At 46.9% G+C, this 21,647-nt stretch overlaps 2 protein-coding genes across 2 annotated transcripts; both read left to right on the top strand.

Annotated features, from left to right (window-relative positions):
* Positions 1–1,149: 1,149 nt before the first annotated feature.
* Positions 1,150–3,630, top strand: LOC126649107 (cytochrome c oxidase copper chaperone). Its single transcript, XM_050332957.1, has 3 exons — positions 1,150–1,391; positions 2,941–3,051; positions 3,423–3,630. Exons 1-2 carry the CDS (start codon positions 1,273–1,275, stop codon positions 3,023–3,025), a joined length of 204 nt encoding a protein of 67 aa, XP_050188914.1. The 5' UTR covers positions 1,150–1,272; the 3' UTR covers positions 3,026–3,051; positions 3,423–3,630.
* Positions 3,631–9,086: 5,456 nt separating this feature from the next.
* POPDC2 (popeye domain containing 2) lies at positions 9,087–19,440 on the top strand. The gene is made up of 4 exons (XM_050332952.1): positions 9,087–9,592; positions 11,896–12,004; positions 15,307–15,811; positions 19,067–19,440. Exons 1-3 carry the CDS (start codon positions 9,102–9,104, stop codon positions 15,763–15,765), a joined length of 1,059 nt encoding a protein of 352 aa, XP_050188909.1. The 5' UTR covers positions 9,087–9,101; the 3' UTR covers positions 15,766–15,811; positions 19,067–19,440.
* Positions 19,441–21,647: the final 2,207 nt, after the last annotated feature.

The raw sequence follows: 21,647 nt of genomic DNA, 5'->3' as shown, positions 1-21,647 counted from the left end.
ACTCTTGCTACACCCCAGCAAGCAGCACAGCAGCTGCATCCCAGTGGGCATATTCTTCTTTTCCCCTTTCGAGGTTTCAGCAGTATCACATCCACTGGTGCCCTGCCCTTCCCACATTACCTCTGTACGGTGTCCCTTTACTCTGCAATGTGCCTGCAAGTCTCTACATGTGCAAGTATCACCAGTCATCATGAGGGCTGGTGGCAGGGAAACGTGTTAGCACAGAGAGCTGACACACTGTGGCCCCAGAGCCAAGCTGTGGTGTGTATGTGGCAGAGACCTGGAAGGTGAGAGTGGCTGCTGATGCAAGGTTTGTGCCAAACTACAAAGGAAGAGCAGCTCTGCATCTTTTCACTTATTGCCTGTGCTGCTGTCCACAAAAGTAAGATTTGTTACCCAGTGTGCAAAAAGCCAATGATTACACACTTGAGTGAGACATTTATTATTTATTTCAGCGTTGTGCAAACCTGGGTGCTCAGTGGAATTCCACAAATCAAGCACACCAACTATCAAAACTTTTTACTGAGCACCCAGGCTTGCACAACGCTGAAATAAATGTCTTTCTCAAGTGTGTATTCTTTTACATTCATGCTATTTGATAGGTCCTATGATCGTGACTAAGCCTGTAATTACAAATGCAGCTATAAACGCCACTACCAAATTTTGCACTTCCGTGAGAAATGACACCTCAAAACCAAAGCATTTTGCTTTATTTAAAAGAGAACATAATTAAAATCAACTGTTTTGCAAAGCAAAAGTTATTGGCTTGTTGCACACCAGGTAACAAATCCGACTTTTGTGGACAACACCACAAAAAACTGAGCCTCAGTTTTCCCCACTGATGGAGTGGGGAAAAAAAGAGTCTTAGGTGGCTGGCCACATCTTTCACCGTGGCGCTGGCAGAACTAAAATCCTAATCCTGTCCCTTGCTGCTCTCGCTGAGGCTGCGGCGGGTGCCGGGTCCGCTCGGCTGCTGACGCCATTTGTGACCCTGCTGCCCGCTCCCTCCCTTCCCTGTTCTTCTGGCTCGCTCAGTACCGAGTGTCCCTGCAGACCGTCACCTTGGACCTGTCGGTGAGTGTCGCCACGGAGGGCGACGGCCCAGCGGACAGGGAGGGCCGGGAGCAGGGCTCCGGACTCCATCTCCCGTCAGGCGGCGGGCCGGGAAGGGAAGGGGCGGGCGGCGGGGGAGGTTTCCCGGAACCGGCGGGTCCCTGGCGGCCGGCACTGCCCCGATCTGCCCGCAGGCCGAGGTGCCCGGATCCGCCCGCCATGTCGACGGTGGCCGCCGCCAGCTGCGACAGCAAGGGCGCGGGGGAGGCGCGGGGGGAAAAGAAGCCGCTGAAGCCCTGCTGTGCCTGCCCCGAGACCAAGAAGGCGCGGGACGCCTGGTGAGGGGCCGGCCCCGGGCTCCGCGGGAAGGGTGGGCTCGGGAGCCCTCCCCGGCCAGCACACTGCGGTGCTGGAGCATCCGAGGGAGGAAGGAGAGTGCGGAAGAGGAGGCGGAGAAAATGCCTTAAAGGGATAGTTTGGAATTGAAGAGGTTAATATCTCGTAGCCCCGGTTTAAAACAGGTTGCGGAGATCAGCTTTTAATGCTGCTTGTAAATTTTCGCTGCTGTTGACTGACCGAAGCAATAAATACCAGCAGGTGGTAACGTCTTTATTGCTCGGTGGAATATAAATGATGTTCTGTTTTAAACAAAGCAAAATGCTTTGTTTTTTTAGGTGTCAGAGGATGACATTTCTCACGGAAGTGCAAAATTTGGCAGTGGCGTTTATAGCTGCATTTGTAATCACAGGCTTAGTCACGATCATAGGACCTGTCAAGTAGCGTGAAATGCACCCGCAAAATGGAGCTCCTTTGTCTGTGGCTTTGTCTAAACTTTAAAGTTTTAGGAACTTTAATCTGGTGACCAAGTCGGAGGTTTTGGGGGTATTTTTACCCCACAGGTGATATAGATGGTGTTAAGTAGATGACATAATACGGAACATGGTATTTTTGCTAAAGTTAGCAGTGCATGTGTAGTTACATGGTAGGGTGAAGGTGAATTCAGGACCCCCTCAGAAAAGGGTGATAAGGATGCATGTTTCTGGTCAGATGGAGTCACCCTGGGCAAGCAGCAGACATGTCTATGCTCGTTGTAATAAAGCCTAAGAACAAAATTAAAGATTAGGAAAGTTAGGTATTTTAGTTATTCACCATTTGGTGGTTTCTTTCTCTGGCAGCAACAGTAGCATAACGTGGCAGATGAGGGTTGATCAGACCTGTGACCAGCGCTCTGCAGAGCAGTGGGATCCCCATCTCTGGGATCAGGAAGTGCTCTGCCAGTCAGTCAAAAAGCAAGTCTGAACTGCTTTTGTGGTATACATGATATACCAACGATGATAGGCTCTTACTGGGAAGGATGAGCAACATCAGAAGTTACTATATGTGGTAAATAAACAGTAGCCGGACAGATTTTCTTTTTTTTCTTCAGGTTCTCTAAACACCAACAGAAGTTGAACTAAAACATCATTTACTAGTCAGCCTATTCTGTGTTGTCTCTTACTGGAGAAATTTTGTTGCTTCCCTACTGAATCATTTGAAACTGGTTGCTGGCAAGCTCAGCATTCTTGATGAAGTGATGTGATAGCCCTGTGTTGTATAACAAATCCCCATCTAGACCTGCCCAGAATAGACCCTGGCCTGTTAATAGGAAATTCTGTTACACCTATTATCAGAGCTTTAAGTGTGCAGCTCCAGACATCGGTAACTTTTTAAAATAGTTTTATATTTTCCAAAACAGTGCTATCCTGGACAGGATGGACAAAAAGATCTCAGGAGCCTAATAGGGATTTTTGATTGTCCCCAACAGATTTGTGGGGCAAACTCTATGCCTTTGACTAACAGTAAGTAAATATTTTGTGGCTGAACCTTGGAAATCTTTTTCTTTTGCAGCATCATTGAGAAGGGGGAAGAAAATTGTGGGCACCTAATTGAAGCTCACAAAGAGTGTATGAGAGCTCTGGGCTTCAAGATATGAGTGAGATGAGCAGGACTGTGATTGTGGTGAGTACATCCTTCAGGACCTCTGCCTCTGAAGAGCCCTGGCACCTCAGCTGCTGCCACTGGAAAGCCCAGAGTACTGTTTGTGATGGTAAAGATGTCATCCTTGGGAGAGGGAGGGCAGAGTAATCCTCACTGACACTAGAGTAAGCACTGCTGTCCTTGTGGGGGTGGTGAAGTCTTTGGCAGTAGAGGATGGTGCTGCCTCTGTTGTCTTCTAATAGATTCAAACCTCAGTTTAGCTTTCTGATGCTGGGGGAGTGTGGGGGTTGTGTATTGTGCGTTTGTGCTGGGGATTTTTGTTAATTGCTGAACTATCCCTCAATATCCAGTCGAAATCCATGTTTTGTGAAGCTCTGTTTCCTTTCTTCTAGATGATGTCTGTGGTGTGACTTTGTTCTGGAAAGCTGCAAAATAAATTATTTCTGCAAGTTACTTCAAAGAACCAATATAAACAAAGCATCTATTTATAAAGAATCTGTAATGATAGATCGTGCATCACGTTTGAAGCTTTTCCACTGTTCACTCTTCACTGCTGCTATGGAAAATATATTTTTTCTCTTAATAAAAGTCTGAAAATGACCAGCGTTCCTGACTTCTGTTTCTTTTTACGTAAAGAAATGCCAGTGCTCTCCTTATTGAAAACAGTGGGCTGCCGGAAATGTGGGAATGAGAAAAGCCTGCCTTGATCATTAACATAAGAGCATTGCTTACTGTGGCGTTGTGGTTGAACAGAGAGGACTTTGGTGGGTTTTCCCACTGATGGAAATTGTGAAATCGTGCCAGTAACATTGCCCTCTTACTGCTTTCAGCAAAGTCATGCTGAAGGTTGTAATGCACTTTGTGACTGTAGTTGTAACTATGTTTGTACAAAGACAACCACGGTCCTACAAAATGAACTTTCCTTACAGTCAAAACTGTATTCATTTTCCTCTGTTAGAATTCTTCCAGTGTTTTCTGAATAGCTTTACCTAAGGATTCAAGCTTCACTCTTTATAATGAAGAATTAAGTACTTCCCATATCAAACTCACTTGAGCTGATAGTTCTTCAAGGGAAAGGGAGCAGAGGACTGCTCCCTGTCTGTGCAAGTGACTTGTATATACAGGTCACTTGCCTGAAAGAAAAGCCTTTTTTTTTTTAATGCAGCAGTTTTTGTTGTATCAGTCTTGTGCTAGGCACGCATGGGCTTTTGTTTTTTTCTGGCTTCTTTTTCCACCTGTATGGCATAACAGTGGGAGGGTGCTTGTGGCCTTTGATTCCTTCTTAGAATCTAGAGACTAAAAAGGTGCGGTTGGTAGCTTGTTACACATCTGTGACTTTTTTGGCTTCACACTATGTAATTGTGCAACTCTACCATTGTTGTCCTTCCTGGGGTGATTTGACTGCTGAAAGCAGAAACGCTGATTACTTCCTCTCCTGATGAGAGGAAAAAATTTCCTTCAGAATTTGAAGATACAAGATCTGTGCTTTGTCTTGACTCTTCTCTTGGCTTTGATACTGCTAGAGGGGTGGGTGCAGTCACCCCCATTGTTGTTGCTTCTCTGCCAGCTGTGTCCTGCATATCCTGAGCCAGCAGTGAACAGGCCGTGAACATTTAGTACGTGAGGTTTGGTGCTGCCTCTGCTGAGACTCACAACTTGCTTGAGGAGAGTTCAGACTTGCCTCAGGAATGTTTTGTGAAGGTCCTGTCCCGAGGCAAGAGTTGTGCCCATGTTGGCTTTCAGCCTGGGAGAAGGGACGCAGGTATAGTTTTGGCAGAAAGCATGCAAGGCTACCTGTGGCACTGTAGCTATCTGAGCAGCAGGACCTGGTGCTTCTCGTGGTGTTTATTGTTGTCCTGAGGTAGAAACTTGAATAAGGTCATTTATTGTTGAACCATTGCATGTCAGAGCTTAAACTGAAGAGAATGTTAAAAGATGCATGAGCACCAGCTTTGTGGTGGCATGTCCAGTCTGGGTAAACTGTGGAAATGATGCCACAGAATAGAGCAGGGTAGTGGTCAAGTGAGAATGGGAATGCTGTTTGTATCATGTCAGGAAAAGAAAAAAATGGACTCTTGCACAATTTTACACAAATTCTGTAATTGTAAGAAATGGGGTGCCTGGGCCTCCACAAGGATAAAAGCATGGTAGGGATTTTAGAAAATTTTTGGAGGGAAGATGATGAGTGGGATGCTGACGTACCTGTGCGCAGCAGGTATGGAAAGGATGCTGGACAAATCTGTATTTAAAGCATCAATGGAAAAACCTCATAGTCAAATCACATTTTTTGCTGAGTGATTTAATTTCTTACCACAGTATTCCTGTGGAGTGGATTCAGGGCTCGATTCGAGGTGTAGGAGTTACTGTCACTGTGTTACTACTTACCAACAGTGCTGGTGGCAAGCACTGCGCTGCACAGTGTGTTTGGTGTACCTGTGAGGGTGTGAAACCTGATAGTAGCAGGAAACTTCACTAAACTATATAGCAGTACAACTAGATACAGTACATGCCATCTTTCAACCTTTGTGACTCACTGTGAGCTTGTCTGGAGCAGGCTTGAGACCTTTCCCAGAAGCTGTAAATTGAATGTGTGTATCTTGGAGCTACAGGGTTTAGTAGTGTGTAAGTAACAGTTCTGCAGACTAATGCCAGCAATGCACTGTATAATAAATCAAAAAGGAGATGTCTGATTATGCCGTCTGTGACTTTAAGCCACCAAGGTCTTAGTGTCCTCAATAGAGGTGATTGAACTAGTTTTCAGCTTATGGGATCTGTAGTGAATCTGTAGACTTCCTGAGGATGGGCAAAATGGCCAGTCATTCAGCTGCTGTGAGATTTGGGACTGATAATCTCTGTGTTGTGTGGTTCTCAAGGACAGAGGATTTATTTGCCAAACATAGTGCAGGCTGCACCTGGGTGGCATCATCTCTTGCAGCTAAATACTAAGTGGTACTGATTGAATTAATTTTAAGTGGGGAAATCAGTCGAATACCTATTTACACACTGCCCATTTCAGTGCTGAAACGCTTGACGTGTCTATTTTCCTTCTTCACAGACTCATGTTGTTACAGTGTTTTTGTGTCTCCTTCCAGGGGAGGGTCTTAATGCTGCTCAGGTGTTTTCTATGCACTTGCTGTCTTGATTCCAAATTGTTTTGACTTTGATATCTCCCTTTCAATACTTGTGTGGCTTTCCCATTGAATCAGTATTGGCTTTTGGACACTCTTCTTGGACGAACCAGCATCCCTGGATGAAAGGCATGTATTCTAATTCAAGGCAAGGCATGAACATAAAATTTCTCTTTGGCAGTAAGAGGTTTTTTAACTGTTACTGTGGGGAAAACTCAAAGTGATGTGAAGATGATCTGTATGGCCAGGGCAACTGTCAAAGGAGAAAGAAAGATTTGAGCCATGGTGGTTCAATCACTTTACATATCTTTGTTTGAAAAAACTGAGTCTAAACCCACCTAAATTAATCTCTAGTGTGTATTCAGAGATCTACCTTTTAAAAGGTTGTGTCATTCTCTCTGCAATGTCACATTGAGACCCAGCAGAAAAGTTGTATAGTTTATATCACGTCAAGAAAAGAAAAAAATGGACTCCTGCACAATTTTACACAAATTCTCTAAATGGAAGAAATGGGATATCTGGGCCTCCATGAGGGTAAAAGCATGGTAGGTATTTTAGAAAGTTTTTGGAAGGAAGATGGTGAGTGGGATACTGGACAGCTCTATATAGCTGTTATTGCTGTTGGTTGAAAGCTTCCTGTTTGTCTTCTACAGAGAAGTCACAACAGGTCATTCTCACCTGCAGTGCTGTCCCCAGCATCACTGCAACACCACTGTTTATGTGCTAGAGGATGGCAGAGGAAGGACCTTCTTTGTTTGAATGAATCATTGGCATTGTGTTCCAGAGTATTTTCTAACTCAGGAATTTACCTAACTAAAGAGTGAAATTAATAACTTCCTTTTTTCCACTTTCTTTGATGTTGCTGCAAAAATTTTTTGGTAGTACAGAAAGGCAGGAGAAATTGCAGTGGTGCTTTCGAGAGTGCTTCCTCTAATGTAGTTCTACATTTCTATTCATAGCAGTTCAGTTTTGTCTCCCAGATCTTACATAAAGTATCTTTCTCCAAGTGTTCCCAACTTGAGAAGAGAAGGTCAAGACACAGAAAGTTCCTAGTTTCCCCATAACTCTTGCAGATGAGCTTTTTTCTGCTTCAGTCAGTAGGATTTATTCCTTTACATAATTAAGGGGCCACTGGAGACTAAGTTCCCTGTTTCACTTCACCCTTAACAGAAAGCATCTTTCTGAGTGGATCACACTCACACTGCTCAAAGCTTGATTTGTCTTATTTCCTTCCCATGTGGCAACCTGTCAAGATGGCACAGCTCTTAGGAGCCTTACAGCTCTGTATTGCACCTGGCCTAATCATTGCACAGATAAGATTGTACTATCCAAGACCATGATGATTTCTTTTAAGGTTGCCATAAAGCGTTGCTTCATCCTTGCCCAGGAGACGGTGTTATTCCAGAGCACTATTAGTAAAAGAGGTGATTAGTGTGTCTTTAAGTGAATGGTGGCAATGGGAATGGTATGTTAGGCAGGGCAGCTGCAAGCTCGACCTGAAACACGACCACCCTCGAAACCCTATCTCTACTCCACTGACCCGTGCAGGCTGACCTCATACTGTGTTGAGTGACCACGTGGGTTGCGTCAATGCCTGAAATGTAACTGCTTCCTGGCAGCAGGGAAGATCCTGCCTGTGCGGCTGATAACGTGTTACTTGAAGCAGGGGAGAAATTGCATTTATGCATCTTTTCTGTAGCTGACTGTGGAGGACCGAACTCGGAGGCTCCCTCCCATGCCTATGTCCAGGGTTATCTGAGTTGAAAGTGTCTGCTTTCCTCTTTGTGCTAAATGAAGGTCTCAGGGGGGAGTTCCAAATAGCTATTAGAAAAATGAAAATGTAAGATGATGTTTCCCAAGGATACTTCCCAACAGAGCATGTTATTTGTGGGGTGCCAGGATCTTCCCTCAACTAGGCTTTCCCACAAAACATGCTTCCAAGTGTTATACTCACAAAGCTTTTGGCAGGGTAGTCTCCTCTTCATGATAGATGAAACTGGGTGCCAGAAGGTCGTTTACTCTGCTTTTATCCTTTGCAATCACACTGTCTGGCTGTGCAGAGCTTTACTTCGTGCCCTTTGATCTAAAACACCGGATGAGATGGAGCTCCCTGGAGTAAGGGGGAGGCTGTGTGCAGTGCCTGGAAATCAATAATTGAGAGCCAGCCTCTCTTTTGCTAAATCCCTGCCACTGCTACAAGCCACAGTGGGAGAAGGGGGTGACCTTTTTTCCTTTTTTGTGCTGGGTGAAAGTCATTCTCTTGCAGGAGCGCAGGGTGATGAAGAGCCCCATGTGTGGCTGGAGCTCACTGCGATAAGCTGGTTGTTTTCCCTTCTCCTTTCCCCTCCTCACGCTGCGCTGGGCTTATCTGGACGCCTGAGTTATGTTAAGTAGCGAGTGCATGCTTGCTCTCTGTTCTCCTCTCTGCTTTTGCTCCTTGGATTTCAATTCCAAACATGGTTATCCATTTGGGGTCTCTCTCCGTTCCGCTGCCAAGAGATACACATTCCACACTCAACACCAGCTCCCTCTGCTGCTCTCTCACAGTCGCTATTCCATTTGCCGGAGCGCGGGCGAGACAGGCAGTGCAACGAGATCTCTGTCCTGTCTGTGAGTTTTCCAGCTAATGGCCTCTACTCTTTTCTTGACTGAGCTCTTTTGGCCTCACATTTGCCAGCTTCTTTTCTCACTGTTGTGGCTAAGAAGGGGACCAGCCGACGGTTTGTGAGCCACTAAGAGGAGAAACGAGCCCTTCTGGAATTTTTTGGGTGCAAAAACATTCGGCAGCACTTTAACATGTCTCTCTGAAGCACTGCTGTGGGACCAGAGGAGGAGGAAGAACAGCTACCCAGCAGCTCTGGTTTCAGATCTCTGCAACACCCTTTGTGTATGACAATTCATTTTGAGCGCAGGACGGCTGGGGAGGGTGGGGAGTGGGGAAGGATGAGCGCAAGCAGCCTCTCTTGGGACCAGGCTGTCCTCCAGCCTCCGGTGTGTGATGCCTGGAAGGAGATTATGGAGGAAGCAGCCTACCAGCTGGCCAGCTGCATCGTCCTCCTGGGTTACATGGGGGGAAGTGGCATCTTTGGGTCCCTCTATATCTTTGGCCTCCTGGCCCCAGGCTACTTCTGCTATGCTCTGTGGGGCTGGCTCAATGCTTGTGGGCTGGATATCTTCATCTGGAACATGCTGCTCGTCCTCATCTGCTTGCTTCAGCTGGCTCACCTGGCTTACCGGCTCCGCAGAAACACCATCCCAGAAGAGTTTGACCTCCTCTACAAGACCATGTACCTGCCCTTGCAGGTGCCCCTGGACGTCTACAAAGAAATCGTGAAGTGCTGTGAAGAGCATGTCCAGTCGCTAGTCAGAGACCAGAATTACGCGGTACAGGGCAAGACGCCCATCGACCGCCTCTCATTGCTGCTGTCTGGCAGGTAAAGGCTCCCCCGTGTCTGAACAAAGTCTGACAGCAGAGCACCTTTGGCTTATTTCTACCCCCTGTAGAAACAGGGGTGAGGATTGTTTCCTTCCTCTGAACAGGATTTGAGATATGCATCAGTTTGTTGAGGAATGGGGAAATTTGTTTTTGGGCGTTGTTTTAACTTTCTTTTATTTTTTTCTATATTAAGAGTGTTTCAGAAAATGGTTTGCAGACTCGAGTTGTGTGTAATGAAGTGGCTAGCTCAGCCTTGCCAGTGATACTGTGGGGGAATCCTTATCTCTTTCTCCCTCACTTAGAAGTGATCTTATTTTTGATGGGAGTAGGCTGGCTGTGAAAAAGTGTTTCTCAAGACAGGAGGGCAGTATGGCTGGACCTGTGGTCTCTGAGGGCACCAGACACACTTCTGTGATGTCAACTGCTGTGCACTGAGTACACTGAGTCCTCAGTTCACCTGCTCCCCCTGGCCAGCAGTGTTCAGGGAGAGGTTCCATCCCTGTTCTTAACACCCCAACGCTCAGGGCTTTGAGGGTCATTTCATTAAAAAAGAGAATACCCTCCTGTGGTGGATCCTGCCTCTTTCTTTTCCTGTGATGTCAGGCATTCATGATGTCCCTTCCTCTGGACCGCCAAGGAGAACCTTGAGGACCTCTAGACAGTCAGACTGGAAATTTGATTGAGTGAACTGTGCTGATCAAGTACACCTGTGCTGTTCACCTGAGATGCTGTGGCATCAGCATATTCACTTAACAATTTGCAAAATCCAGATGCATACAAATGGTAATGGTGTTGGCTTCCCAGCTGCTGTCAGGCATTTGGCATTAATGTTAAATGAGAGTGGGAAAGGAAGAAGATCTGTAAATGCGAGCAGTGCTGAACTACAGGAGGTATGTCTCTCCAGGATTTTCCTCTGGGAAGACAAACCCAGCATCACCTGGGGCTCATGTTTTACTGCAGTGGCCCATCCTCTCTGGTGAGGGAGTGTGCAAAGAAGGGCTGACCGTGGTTTTTTTGATGTTACTCCGTTTTCTAGAATGTGTTTAGAGCATCCTGGGACCATCAGGATGCTGAATGGCAAAGCACTGGAAGGAAATTTGGTGTCTGTGTTTCTATTAAGTGTTTTTCCAACTCTGCTGAGCAGCTTGCTCTGAAGTTTACTGCATCTGCAGATAATGTTAATGAGGAAGAGTCTGTGCTGTCTTGACATACACTAGATAATCCAGTGCTGCTGTGTGAGCATGAAAGTGCTGCAACAGACAGTAAGATGATGCTGGTGGGGTAGTTTTTCTGCTCTGTTTTGCAGTGGGAAGAATGCATCTTGGCTGGTATAGGATGCTCCATGGAGATGGGCCTGGATTTGCATTTCCCGGTACTCTATTGCCTTGTGAGGTCCTTACTGACCCAGCAGAGTAATTGTTACTATTGTGGTGCTCCCTCTTAAATTGAACAAATGGGGTCTTGGAAATGCAGAATATGCCTGGATCAGGAAACATGCCTTGTGACCACAACCCTTCCAGGCAACATTCACAGCTTCCTGAAAGCCAACAGTGAGCTGAATCTTATAACTCCTGAAAGCAAGAATTGACTTCCTGCATCATACAATGGGGGTACATGATAACAGGGAGGCAAGAGGCCTCAAATCTGGTGATGCAGAGCTATGAATAGAACTCCAGGGTGCCCTGCCATTGCCCTTGCCTCAGGCCTGTGTCTTTCTCTACTCCCACATAAGAGCACATGCTTGACCTTGACACTGGCAGGCAATTGTAGCAAAAATAGGGGAAAGGGATGCTTGGGAGGCCAAGAGAAATTGAGAGGTAATGTGGAGCAAACTATGAGCTAGCAGAGCGATCTGTCGGGAATGATGGCCAGCATGATTTTTGGGGTTTCTGGGTGTAACAGCTTCCCAATATCAAGATAGGGAATGCCCTCATGCAACCCTGGGCACAGGAACAAGATGCAAGTACAAAGAGCCACAGGCTGACTTAGAAGTACCTAGAAAGCAGCAGTATCTTGTGGGCTGAGAAGTCCTGGTTTAGGACCAAGCATTGCACCTGTGAGGGCTGTCTTTGTAGCAAGAAACAGAAAACAGATGGAGTACCGGGGAATGGCAGCAAATAGTTTCCCACAGAGAAAGGAGAGATAAGCTCCATGACTGGAGCACCTGCAGCTGTCCCAGGAGGTATGAGACATGGTTGAGACAAGAATTTATTTCCTCCCTGGTGGGACACACTGTGTAAGCTGATCAGGTTTTTGTGATGTCTATTTTGTGGCCTAAGTCCTGACCTGTCCCCTCTGCAGGATCCGAGTATGCCAGGATGGACAATTCCTTCACTACGTCTTTCCTTACCAGTTCCTGGACTCTCCAGAATGGGAGTCACTGCGACCCTCTGAGGAAGGAACCTTCCAGGTAATCCCATGCATCCCCACAGCAGGCCAGCTTCAGTACTTGCTGGTTCATTGTGTGTCTGAGAAGGGGATAGAGGGGCCTCATTATGCCATTCAAAACAAACTGGGAATACTTCCTTCCCTTTCCTAGTGGTTTATCCAGCACAGAACGGTGTGATCAGCTGTGTTACATTTTTTTCTACCTTCCTCTGAAGACCTCAGTGTGTGTTCCCACTATCAGCTGATAGCAAGGAGAGTGGAGCATGGTGCTTCTTCCAGTTTAGCAGGAAGTCGAGGTATCGGATTCCTGGATCTCTTCCATTGTAGCATTCCCTGGTACCTATATTAATGCATTTGATCTGCACGCTGCTAGCAGGATGCATTGTCCTAGCATCAGGATGGCAGCTGCGGCAACGTGCAGCAGTGATGCAAATCCATAAATATCCTGTTCCTCACAGAAGTTTCTGATGGTCATGTGTTTGGGGTGGAGAAGCAGAAAGCATGATTCACACCCGAATATGGTCCTTTCTGAGCAAAAGAATCCCTTGCTGAGAGGCCAGACCAATTCTTACTTGCAGCAACTAAAAGGATTTTGACCTTGCTGTCAACACCTCACAGTGTTTGTTTGGCTTTCCTTCTGGAGAAGATTACTCAGTTCTACATCCCTCTGACTTTAACTCACATCCCAGGACAGCTTGATACCTGCCAGGATGTCAATCTAGCTTATGTCAATCAATGCATATGAGGAGGGATTTTGCTAATCCCTTGGGAGCATGGGATGGTCACGAGGGCCTGATGATGCTTTCTCATGAGGGTAGCCACAAGCAGACTTGGTTAAACCAGCACAGCTCTCCGAATCTGCCTTTCTAGGGTCTGAGTTTGGTTCATGTGTGAAAGAGTCATGGTGATCACTCCTGAAAGCTGTCCCATCACCAGTGGTTACGGTCTTGCAAGAAGAACAGCTGCAGGAGATGGCTGACCGTGTGACTGTGGCACAGGGCTTCAGTTTGTGAGGAGAAACAGGGATGTCATGCCAAGGCAGGGAGGTAGAGAAAGCAACAACAGCATGGTGGTGCTAGGGATGATGGTATCTCCTGTTTTGCATGGGTCTTCAGTCTGGCAGCAGACTGCTGGTAGCTGCTGGGCTGTATTTGCCTAAGAATCCAGCAGAGAGAATCATGGCTGTCGGTGCTCCAGGCAGGGAAATGGCTGTCTGAATGGCATGCAACTGGCAAAGACATCTGCAGCATTTTCTGAGCTAATTTCTGTGGAACTGAATGTTCCCAGACCTCCTGAGGGTCTTTATCTGTGTGTGTGAGACAGCTTTAGAGCAAGCTGGTGCCTGGCTGCACCAACCCTGCCAGCACCACGCTCTTGGCACCTCTTCTGCTCTGCAAGACAGGAGCTGGTCAGGGAGGTCAGCTGTGCCTGGCACCAGGATGGGGAGGTAGAGTCCTATGTGGGGAAGGGCTGCAGCCATGTGCTGGAAATGCCTAAACCCTACATCTGCTTACTGAGGAGCATGAAGAAGTAGCAGCCTGTGTGAGACCAGCATTCAGCAGGCGGAACTTGACTAGTCTGTGTACCTGGCAGGACCTTACTCTTGATGGCTGTGCTTAGCCATGGAGGTGTGCTGCTTTTGGCACCTGTTTAACTCACTAGTCCCTCTTACCTGAGTAGTTAGTAAAACTCAGTGGCTTATCTCAGCCTTATTCCTAGCATCACAATATTTCTGTTAAAAAGTGCATGTTTGACTCTGGGACTTTGCTGGAGGAAGGCATGGAAGATTTTTCTTGCCCAAGTTTTTCCCATTGCTCTCTGGATAGAATAATGTCAATCCTGAGCCCACTAAAAAGTGGCAGAAGCATGACTTGGTCTACAAGGGGAACTGGTTTCCTTAAGCTTTCTGCTTTGGCCGTGTCTTCTTCCTACAGGGCTGCTGAGTCCCAATACCAAAAGGAGTTTGGTTTCAGGGCTGGCACTTTCCCCCAGAAGGCTGAATTACAAGCTCTGCTGATGCTGGAGCACTTGTGTCGGGAGGGATTCATAAGTGAAATCTGTCTTACTGTCCTGGGCAGGTGACAGGTTTGCTTATTCATCTCACTTATCCCTCACAAGAAGCAGAGTGCTTTTGATTGCTGTGCCAAAAGTTGGTTAGGAAAATGAGATTCTGGTCATTTCAATTTCCGTGTGACTGTCTCTCTTGTTTGCCTGGCTTGGGAAAGTTCTCAGGTTTTATCTCCTATATTTCTTTCATAAGGCAGCTGTTTGCATGGCAATGGCATTAAATATCAAACCCAAGGACACACACATGCAGCCAAGCCATGTTCAGCTTCCCAGTGGCCCTCTGCCATGGCAGCTGACCAAGGAGACCCCTGGATACAGAGTGAAAGGGAGCCCCCGGGATATTTTGGCTCTGGCACTTGTTCACATGCCAGTGTCTCCATTACACTCGGATGTTCTGCTTTCACCCAAGGCAGTTTGACCCTCCCTGCATTTCTTGTCTTTATTATTATTATTTATTGTAATATACATTCATGTATTATATAATAATTTTTATTGGAATTAGTTTGGTCCTATCACTAGGGGGGAAAAGGTCTCTGTTTACATTGGCAAAACCCAAAGTAAAATGAAATGTTCTCTAAAATCAACCCAGTAAAAGCTCCTGAGTTCTCTACATAGACACAAACACAATAAAACCTTTTTACTTTCACTTGGTAGTTCTGCAGTGTCCTTCAAGGCCATTCAGCCCTGCAGACTCCAGCAGAGCTGGTGAGACAGGATGTCCCTCTGGCACAGGGTGACCAGGCAAGCCTTCCAGGTGGCCCTTCCAGCACCCAGGGCCTTCTTGGAGCAGGGGCTGTGCAACCCAGCAGCAGGATGTGTCACCAGCCTGCCACAGGGCTACTCACTGGCAACTTGAACTGTCTGGGCATGCAAAAACATCCTCTCTTAGCGTGTCTGTAGAGGTATAAGGATGTCTGTGCTACCCTGTTCATTTCAGCTACATCGCTCAAAACGGGGAGCGTCATCAGAAGGCAAGAGTATGAAACATAGCCAGCCACATGACTAGGGTAAACAAGGACATGCTACTAATTGCATTGGAAAATGGGTTCTTTGGCTCCTTGGGGAGAGGAAACATCAGCGGGTAAGGATTTATGCAATTGTTCAGCTTGGACAATGTGGATCTCCAGCCCTGCCATCAACAAGGAGAACAGGCATCAAAGGGGCAGAAGGCCTTCCCTGGAATGAAGCACATGGCCCCCAAGGTTGGTGACCCCTACCCAGGTCTGGGACTTACTCCACTCTCTCCCTGCCCCACAGGTCACGCTGACAGCTGAGACTGATTGCAGCTTCATCACCTGGCCGAGGAAGAAGCTGTATCTCCTCCTGAGGAAGGACCGCTACATTGCCCGGCTCTTCTCCTCCCACCTGGGCTATGACATCTCGGAGAAGCTCTACTCCCTCAACGAGAAGCTCTTCTCCAAGTTCGGCCTGCGCTTCGACATCCGCTTGCCCAGCCTCTACCATGTCCTTGGGCCAGCTTCCTCCGAGGGGGAGTCGGAGGACTGCGAGGAGCTGCTGCCTGCCTCTGGCCAGGCCAGTGTCTCTGAGCCCCCTCCGCAGCCGCCGCCACCGCCACCACCGGCCCCGCGCCCCCGGGCATCCCGGCCCGACAGTGAGCTGCTGGGTGAGGACTCCACCAGTCTTGTCTTGGAAGATTTTGCTGAGTTGCCGGGGTCTTTTATGGACTATGTGAGCGAAGGGGAGTATATGAAGTGAGGGCACTCCTGGTACGGGCACACCTCCCCCTGTGTGGGACCCTCGCGTAAGTACCCACTTGCGGAAGCAAGTCTTTCCCGTGATGCAACTGCCTGGGCAGAGCAGTGGCCCCAGCCTCTCGCCCTCATTTGCCATGGGTTTGCTCCTCCGCAGTGTTTTTTGGCCTGCTGCCCCAAGGAATCCCGGAAGGTGGGCTCCAGCTGTGTGATTTTCTTAAGGAAAAGCAGCAGCGTAAAGTCTTGACACCAGGCACCAGCTGTATTCTAGGTACTCTCTGCTGGAGCACAGGAGCAGTGCAGGCGAACAGAAATAGACAGGAGAGTGGCTCATGCTTGAAATTCAGATCCAAGTGGCCAAGAGAGAAATTCCACACTGAGCTACTTTTAGCCAGCCACTGCATGCCAGCTGCTACGCACCAGCTGCAGACCCCAAAACGTGCATTCCTGCTGCCGCCCCATAATAATCCAGCTGACAGACCCCAAGCTTGGGACTGGGATTTTTGTCCTAGACGTGAGCACTCCACGTGTCCCAGTTGGGTCTGCGTGGCAGGACTGGGCTGCAGCTGGGGAGATTGTCTCACCACCAGGCAGCCTTGAGCACAGTGCACCATTGCACCCTGGTCTTCTCTGCACCCACTTGGGTCTCCTTCTGTTTGGTCCGTGGGCTCAGTGTCAGGGAACATGAAGGAGGGCATACTGACCCTTGGCATGAGCCCTGATGAGTCTGCAGAATTCTTGGTGCTCTGCACGGAGTGTCTGTCCAGATCAGACAGCACTTGCTATTTGCGATAGGCTTCTGGTGGAAGAGGCCTTTCTTGCTGTTTCATCCAGTAGCTCTTCTTTGTTTTGAAAACAGTGGAACTGTAGGATTTCTCTATTTTGTATGGTTCTGCTTTGAGTTGAGTCACATGCCAGTTCCTGTACTACTTCCATGACTCAAAACATAAAATATAAATATAAATACAAAATATAAAGAAAGTGACCAGGGAAAGAACAAGTATATTTGATTTTGCCTCAATCAGGTAAAGAGTCAGCAAGAGTTTTGCTGTTAGGATTGTTTGTTTGTTTGTATTGTGCAGTAAATTGATTGTTTTTTAAGGAGGCACAGAGAGAAAAATTTTTAAAAACCACATTTTTCCTAGGAATGTGAAATCTCTGGTTTTGCTGGTCGGCTGCTGGAGATATGAATTTGCAGCTTTTTCAGTCCTTCCCTGGAAAGGATTCAGGAACACTGAATCCCTTATGAGAGAACCATCCTCCTAGCTGTCAGGAGTGTCTGTTGTATATATGCAATCAAAAATGAATTCAGATAATGGATTCATGGGGTTGAATCCCATGAGGTGTAATGGGATTGTAAATGGGGTAAAGTCATTTTTCCTGTGCTTTGCTTGTATTTTGCCTTCTCAGAAGAGGGATATCCTTTCCTAGGTAACTGGTAGAGTTCTCCTAGTTGATCAAACTCAATAAAACCACAATTTCAAATGCAATTAAAAAATGAAGGAGGCAAGGAACACCGTAGCTTTTTTTAAATCACTTTCACCCATTTTTGGCAATGAGTCAATATTGTGAACATGCACATGAGTGGTGTGTGTGTTGGGGAAAACTTGTGCAACACAGCACAAAGCTATTTTTCATTCACACAATCCTTTTAAAACATGCTGTAAGCTGGAAACTTTTGTCTTTCTAGATCTTGTGACTAAGACAGTATCAAGGAGTGCTGATATTTTCAGTAGAGACCTGCAAAAAAAGTGCAGATGTTTAGAGGGTGGTATTTGGTGTGGGAGTGGAGGATGATCTTCCTTGTCTGTCAGTCTGGAGACAATAGCCAGTGCGGTATTTTAATTTTTAAGGTAATTAAACAAGGAAAGAGAAATGCTACATAGTGTGTTCATAATGGTGGAATGAGCATTCCCCTGTTACCCTGCTCACCAGCTGTGTATCCTACTCACATCACATCCCAGCAGCACAATAGCAATTGTCACATCTGGACAGTATTCCACAGTGACTCGAGCCCCTCACCACAAAAAAACCAGTGATACAGTGGGGCTGCAGTTTTTCCTTCTGGCCAGGCACTTTAACAGCTCAGCAAATAATCCGAGCGGTTTGGATGTGGCTCAGGGAAAGCACTTTCATAACTTTTCCCTTGGAAGTGGTAAAAATATCCATAATAAACAGAGATATTCCCTGCAGTGTCATTGCTCAGAGTAAGCAATAGCTGCAGTTCCTGATGCCAAAGCTCCCCTGGGGCTTTCCCCTGGTCTGTGTTTTCATTTCCTTCCCCAGCAACTTATGGGGAATCACCTCCCAGCTCTCTAAAGTCCCCATACTGAAGTGCTTCTATGAGTCATGTTCCTTTTTCTTTTCTGTCATTACAACAGCCAACTTGCAATACCACAGTGCAGAAGGGCAATTCTTGAATGCCCAAAGGTAATGCTACCAAGGTCATACAGAAGAAAATACTCCTGGGAGATATATTAGCCTACTGTTCTTATCACCTAGTTCCTTGAAAGATTCTCTACTCTGCTTAAGAGTAAGACAGACTGTAATATCCCACTGATGAACACATTCTTTCTCTGAGGAGGAAGCTGCCTGTTTAAAGGAGGCAGTTTCCAAGGTTCTGTTCAAAACACTGCTTTAGCAGTGTACTGGTGTATAGCTCAATGCTACAGAGCAAACAAAGCTTTATTCCTTGCATGGAAATTCAAACAAACAAAACCCTCTTGATTTTTCTCCTGTTCATATTGCATTTGTTTGACTTTGCTGCTGCCAAGATGTTTGCTGCTTGCAAGATATGTAGCTGTTGCTACCTGGTTTTATACAATTACATCATGGGTCTTCCTTTCTATTTGGTGGGTGAGGTGGGTGGATGGATGGATGGATAGATGGATGGATGGATGGATGGATGGATGGATGGATGCTTGATGGACTGTAGCTTGGTATCTAAGTTAGTAGGAAACCTTTTATACCTACTTTGAGAGCAAAATCAAAGGATCTACAGGTTTTGTTTCACTGATATCACAGAAGGTGCTTCAGAGGGTTGTGTTGCTTTTGCCATCTCAGAATGGGTGCATAACCCTATTTTCTGGTTTATCACATGCTGAAGAATTACATAGTTTTGCATGCTCATTCAGGAGGGGAGGGGGGAAGGACAGGTAACGGGTGTGTTCCATGAGGTTTGTTTGGAAAAGTTTGGGAGTAAGATTTATTCCTGTAATAGTAATGATATTCTCTTTCTCTGTCTCTCCCCTCCCCTGTCTGTCTGTTCTGGTTTTCCTCCCTCCTCCTCTTCTTTCCTTCTGCAGCCTCTGGAAACCTTCTCCGGAGTTCTCCTCACTCTCTCTGCAAAGGACGAGCCCCTCTGGCTCCCACTCAGACTCCTGAACTCTAGGGAACAACAGGCTGTTTTGATCCCGAAGCCTCTCCATGGGCACAGATGCGCTCACACAGGTTTTTGACCAGAGAGACACTCTTTAGCACGCAGAGATGTCTGCCAGCAGACATTTACACTCAGGAGCACATGAAGCACATGCTTAAGACTGCAGTGTGACACTCCAGCACCTCCCACCCCATGGTTGTTCACCAGAGCTGCCTTCCCCAGCGTGCTTCCATGGTTTGTTTTTTAGTCCTCCCTCTCTGAAGTGTGTCAGCAGCTCTGCTACCAAGGTGCAGAATCTGTGTTCCCTTTGATTTAATGATTACCATTAAAGTCAGAGATAAAACTACTGGTGTTTGAAGATTGAAGAGGGAGGTAACAGTGGGAGGGAGGGAGGATTTGAAGAGAGAGATCACTTGAGGTGATCTCAAGGCACTGAGTGGAAAGCGCAAGGGAAATTGGCTGCCTGGTGGCGTTGTTAATGTGCTTGCAATGGGGAGTTTGCTGATATGCATCTCACTGGGAATCCACTCTTGTAAGACCAGAAATTACTTTTCCAGGAGTTAGAATTTATCATTTATGAAAAGCATCACTTCTCAAAAAAGTTGGTGAAAAGAGGAAAGGTTGTTTGTTTGCCTTATATCATTTGGAATAAGAAAGGGGAGGAATTGGGACTGGGAACAGGTGTAGGCAAGAAGGACAGCCAGAACCCTTTTTTTTTTTTTTTGTGCTCAGAGGGGAATGACTTCAGGTTGCACACACACCAAGTGAAGAAATGAATGAATACAATACATCTGTGGTACAAACCACTGGTAGTACAATGTCTTAATGAAAATAGTGTGGAGATGGAAGGCCTCATCGCAGTTCAGCTGCATCAGGATTTGTATGATAAGCTTCACCAGCCATTTCCTCAGTCAGGGAATTGGAGATGGAAGTACAGGTGGAGGACCAAGGTGCAACCAAGCTGGGCAGTGAGAAGCCTCTCCAGGGCAGATGTTCAGGGAAAGAGCAAGGAGCATCCACCACTCCCTCAGCACAGGGCGGGGTGTTCTTCAGCGCCTCTTAGCACAGACATACAGGGGCATAGCCACTCTGCCTGGCTTTGTGTTGGCCCTGGGCTGGTGGAGGCAGCTCCACTTGCCTAGCCCTGCTCACACATGGGCTGTGGCCCAGAGGCCACAGGTATATGGGATCCATGATGTACACTGCTCCTTGCACTGCTCACCTTTGCTGTCACATCAGGGCAGAGGAATGGGGCTGCCCCAGGCCAGGGTATCATCCTGCTGATGGTTGTCACCAAGCTCTGTTGATACATTTGTGTTCAGCCTGACCCCACTGCCCTTCACAGCTAGGAAGTGTCTCTGGCAGACTGACATGAGAGCTGCTGGGGTCTCTTCTGCAAAGGAACTGAAATGCACAATGAAACTGGGTCCACCTGTTGTGGTGCTTTATACACTTGCCTGAAGCAGTGGACCGGAATTAGACACTGCCCTTCACAACTGCCTGCTGAGTTTATATTCCAGTCTTCAACAAGAAGCTCCCTGGAAACTCTTCAGTCATGGAACCAACTAACATGGATCTCTTGTCAGGTTGGCAGAGCCCAGCTCTATCCCTCTCCTGAGTGTATGTTGGAGATGGTGTTTGCTAGCTGGCCTTCCAAACAGCCACATGCCAGGGCCCAAAAGCTTGGACATGAGCTGAAAGCAGGAGCTAACCCTGCTGTGACACTGTCTAGTGAAGCAGTACTGACAGCTCATGACAAATGACTTGAGGCTTCTTCATGGCAGAAATGGCTTTAGCATGACCCTCTGTCCTGATCGTGGAGTTCCTGGTGCATTTTTCTATCACTCAGTGAAGCCAGTACAGGAAAACAGAGAAAATGGTAAATAGAAGGTGTGATTTGTTGGCAGAAGTGATGAAAGACTTGTCACCTCTTTAATTTCCGTACATATCATGGTGGTGGAAAACGGGGGGTGGGGGCTCTTCCTATGGCCATGCATCTGATTGTAATTTTTCACCAATTATTTCCAGACCTCAACTACTTTTGCAGGTCTGAAAGACTGTGCTGAGTTCCTGGGACTAATTTGTGTTAGGTGGCCCCATAGATACTCCATTCTCCTCCTATTACCTTCTATTCTGGGCAGATGGTCAAGGCAGTGCAAAATTGTATGTGAGAGCACTGTGGTGCTCCTGATGTCTGCTTCACTTCATGTGAGCTTCAGGGAGAACAAGCAAACCACCAGGTTACTCTAGGCTTGTCAGGGAAGGAGATGCATTCTGATTACTTACTGAAGCACTAACATGAAATCAATAGGGTCTCACTCTGAAAGGGTCTTATAGATGGGACTAATGAGTTTCCTATTGGAGTGCTGGCTAAGAATGACTCCTTCCTGTGCCAAACTTAAACCCCACCTTTTTCCCTTGCTGAGGAAAAATAGTATCTCTCGCCTTTAATATGAAGATATCAGGACACTTTCTTATAAAACACAAACGAATCATACCAATACTCC

This window comes from Myiozetetes cayanensis, unplaced genomic scaffold (assembly GCF_022539395.1).
Source record: "Myiozetetes cayanensis isolate MyiCay16 unplaced genomic scaffold, myiCay2020 scf5-8, whole genome shotgun sequence".
In the NCBI taxonomy this organism is placed as follows: Eukaryota; Metazoa; Chordata; class Aves; order Passeriformes; family Tyrannidae; genus Myiozetetes; species Myiozetetes cayanensis.
This window is presented reverse-complemented; position numbering and strand designations above follow the sequence as displayed.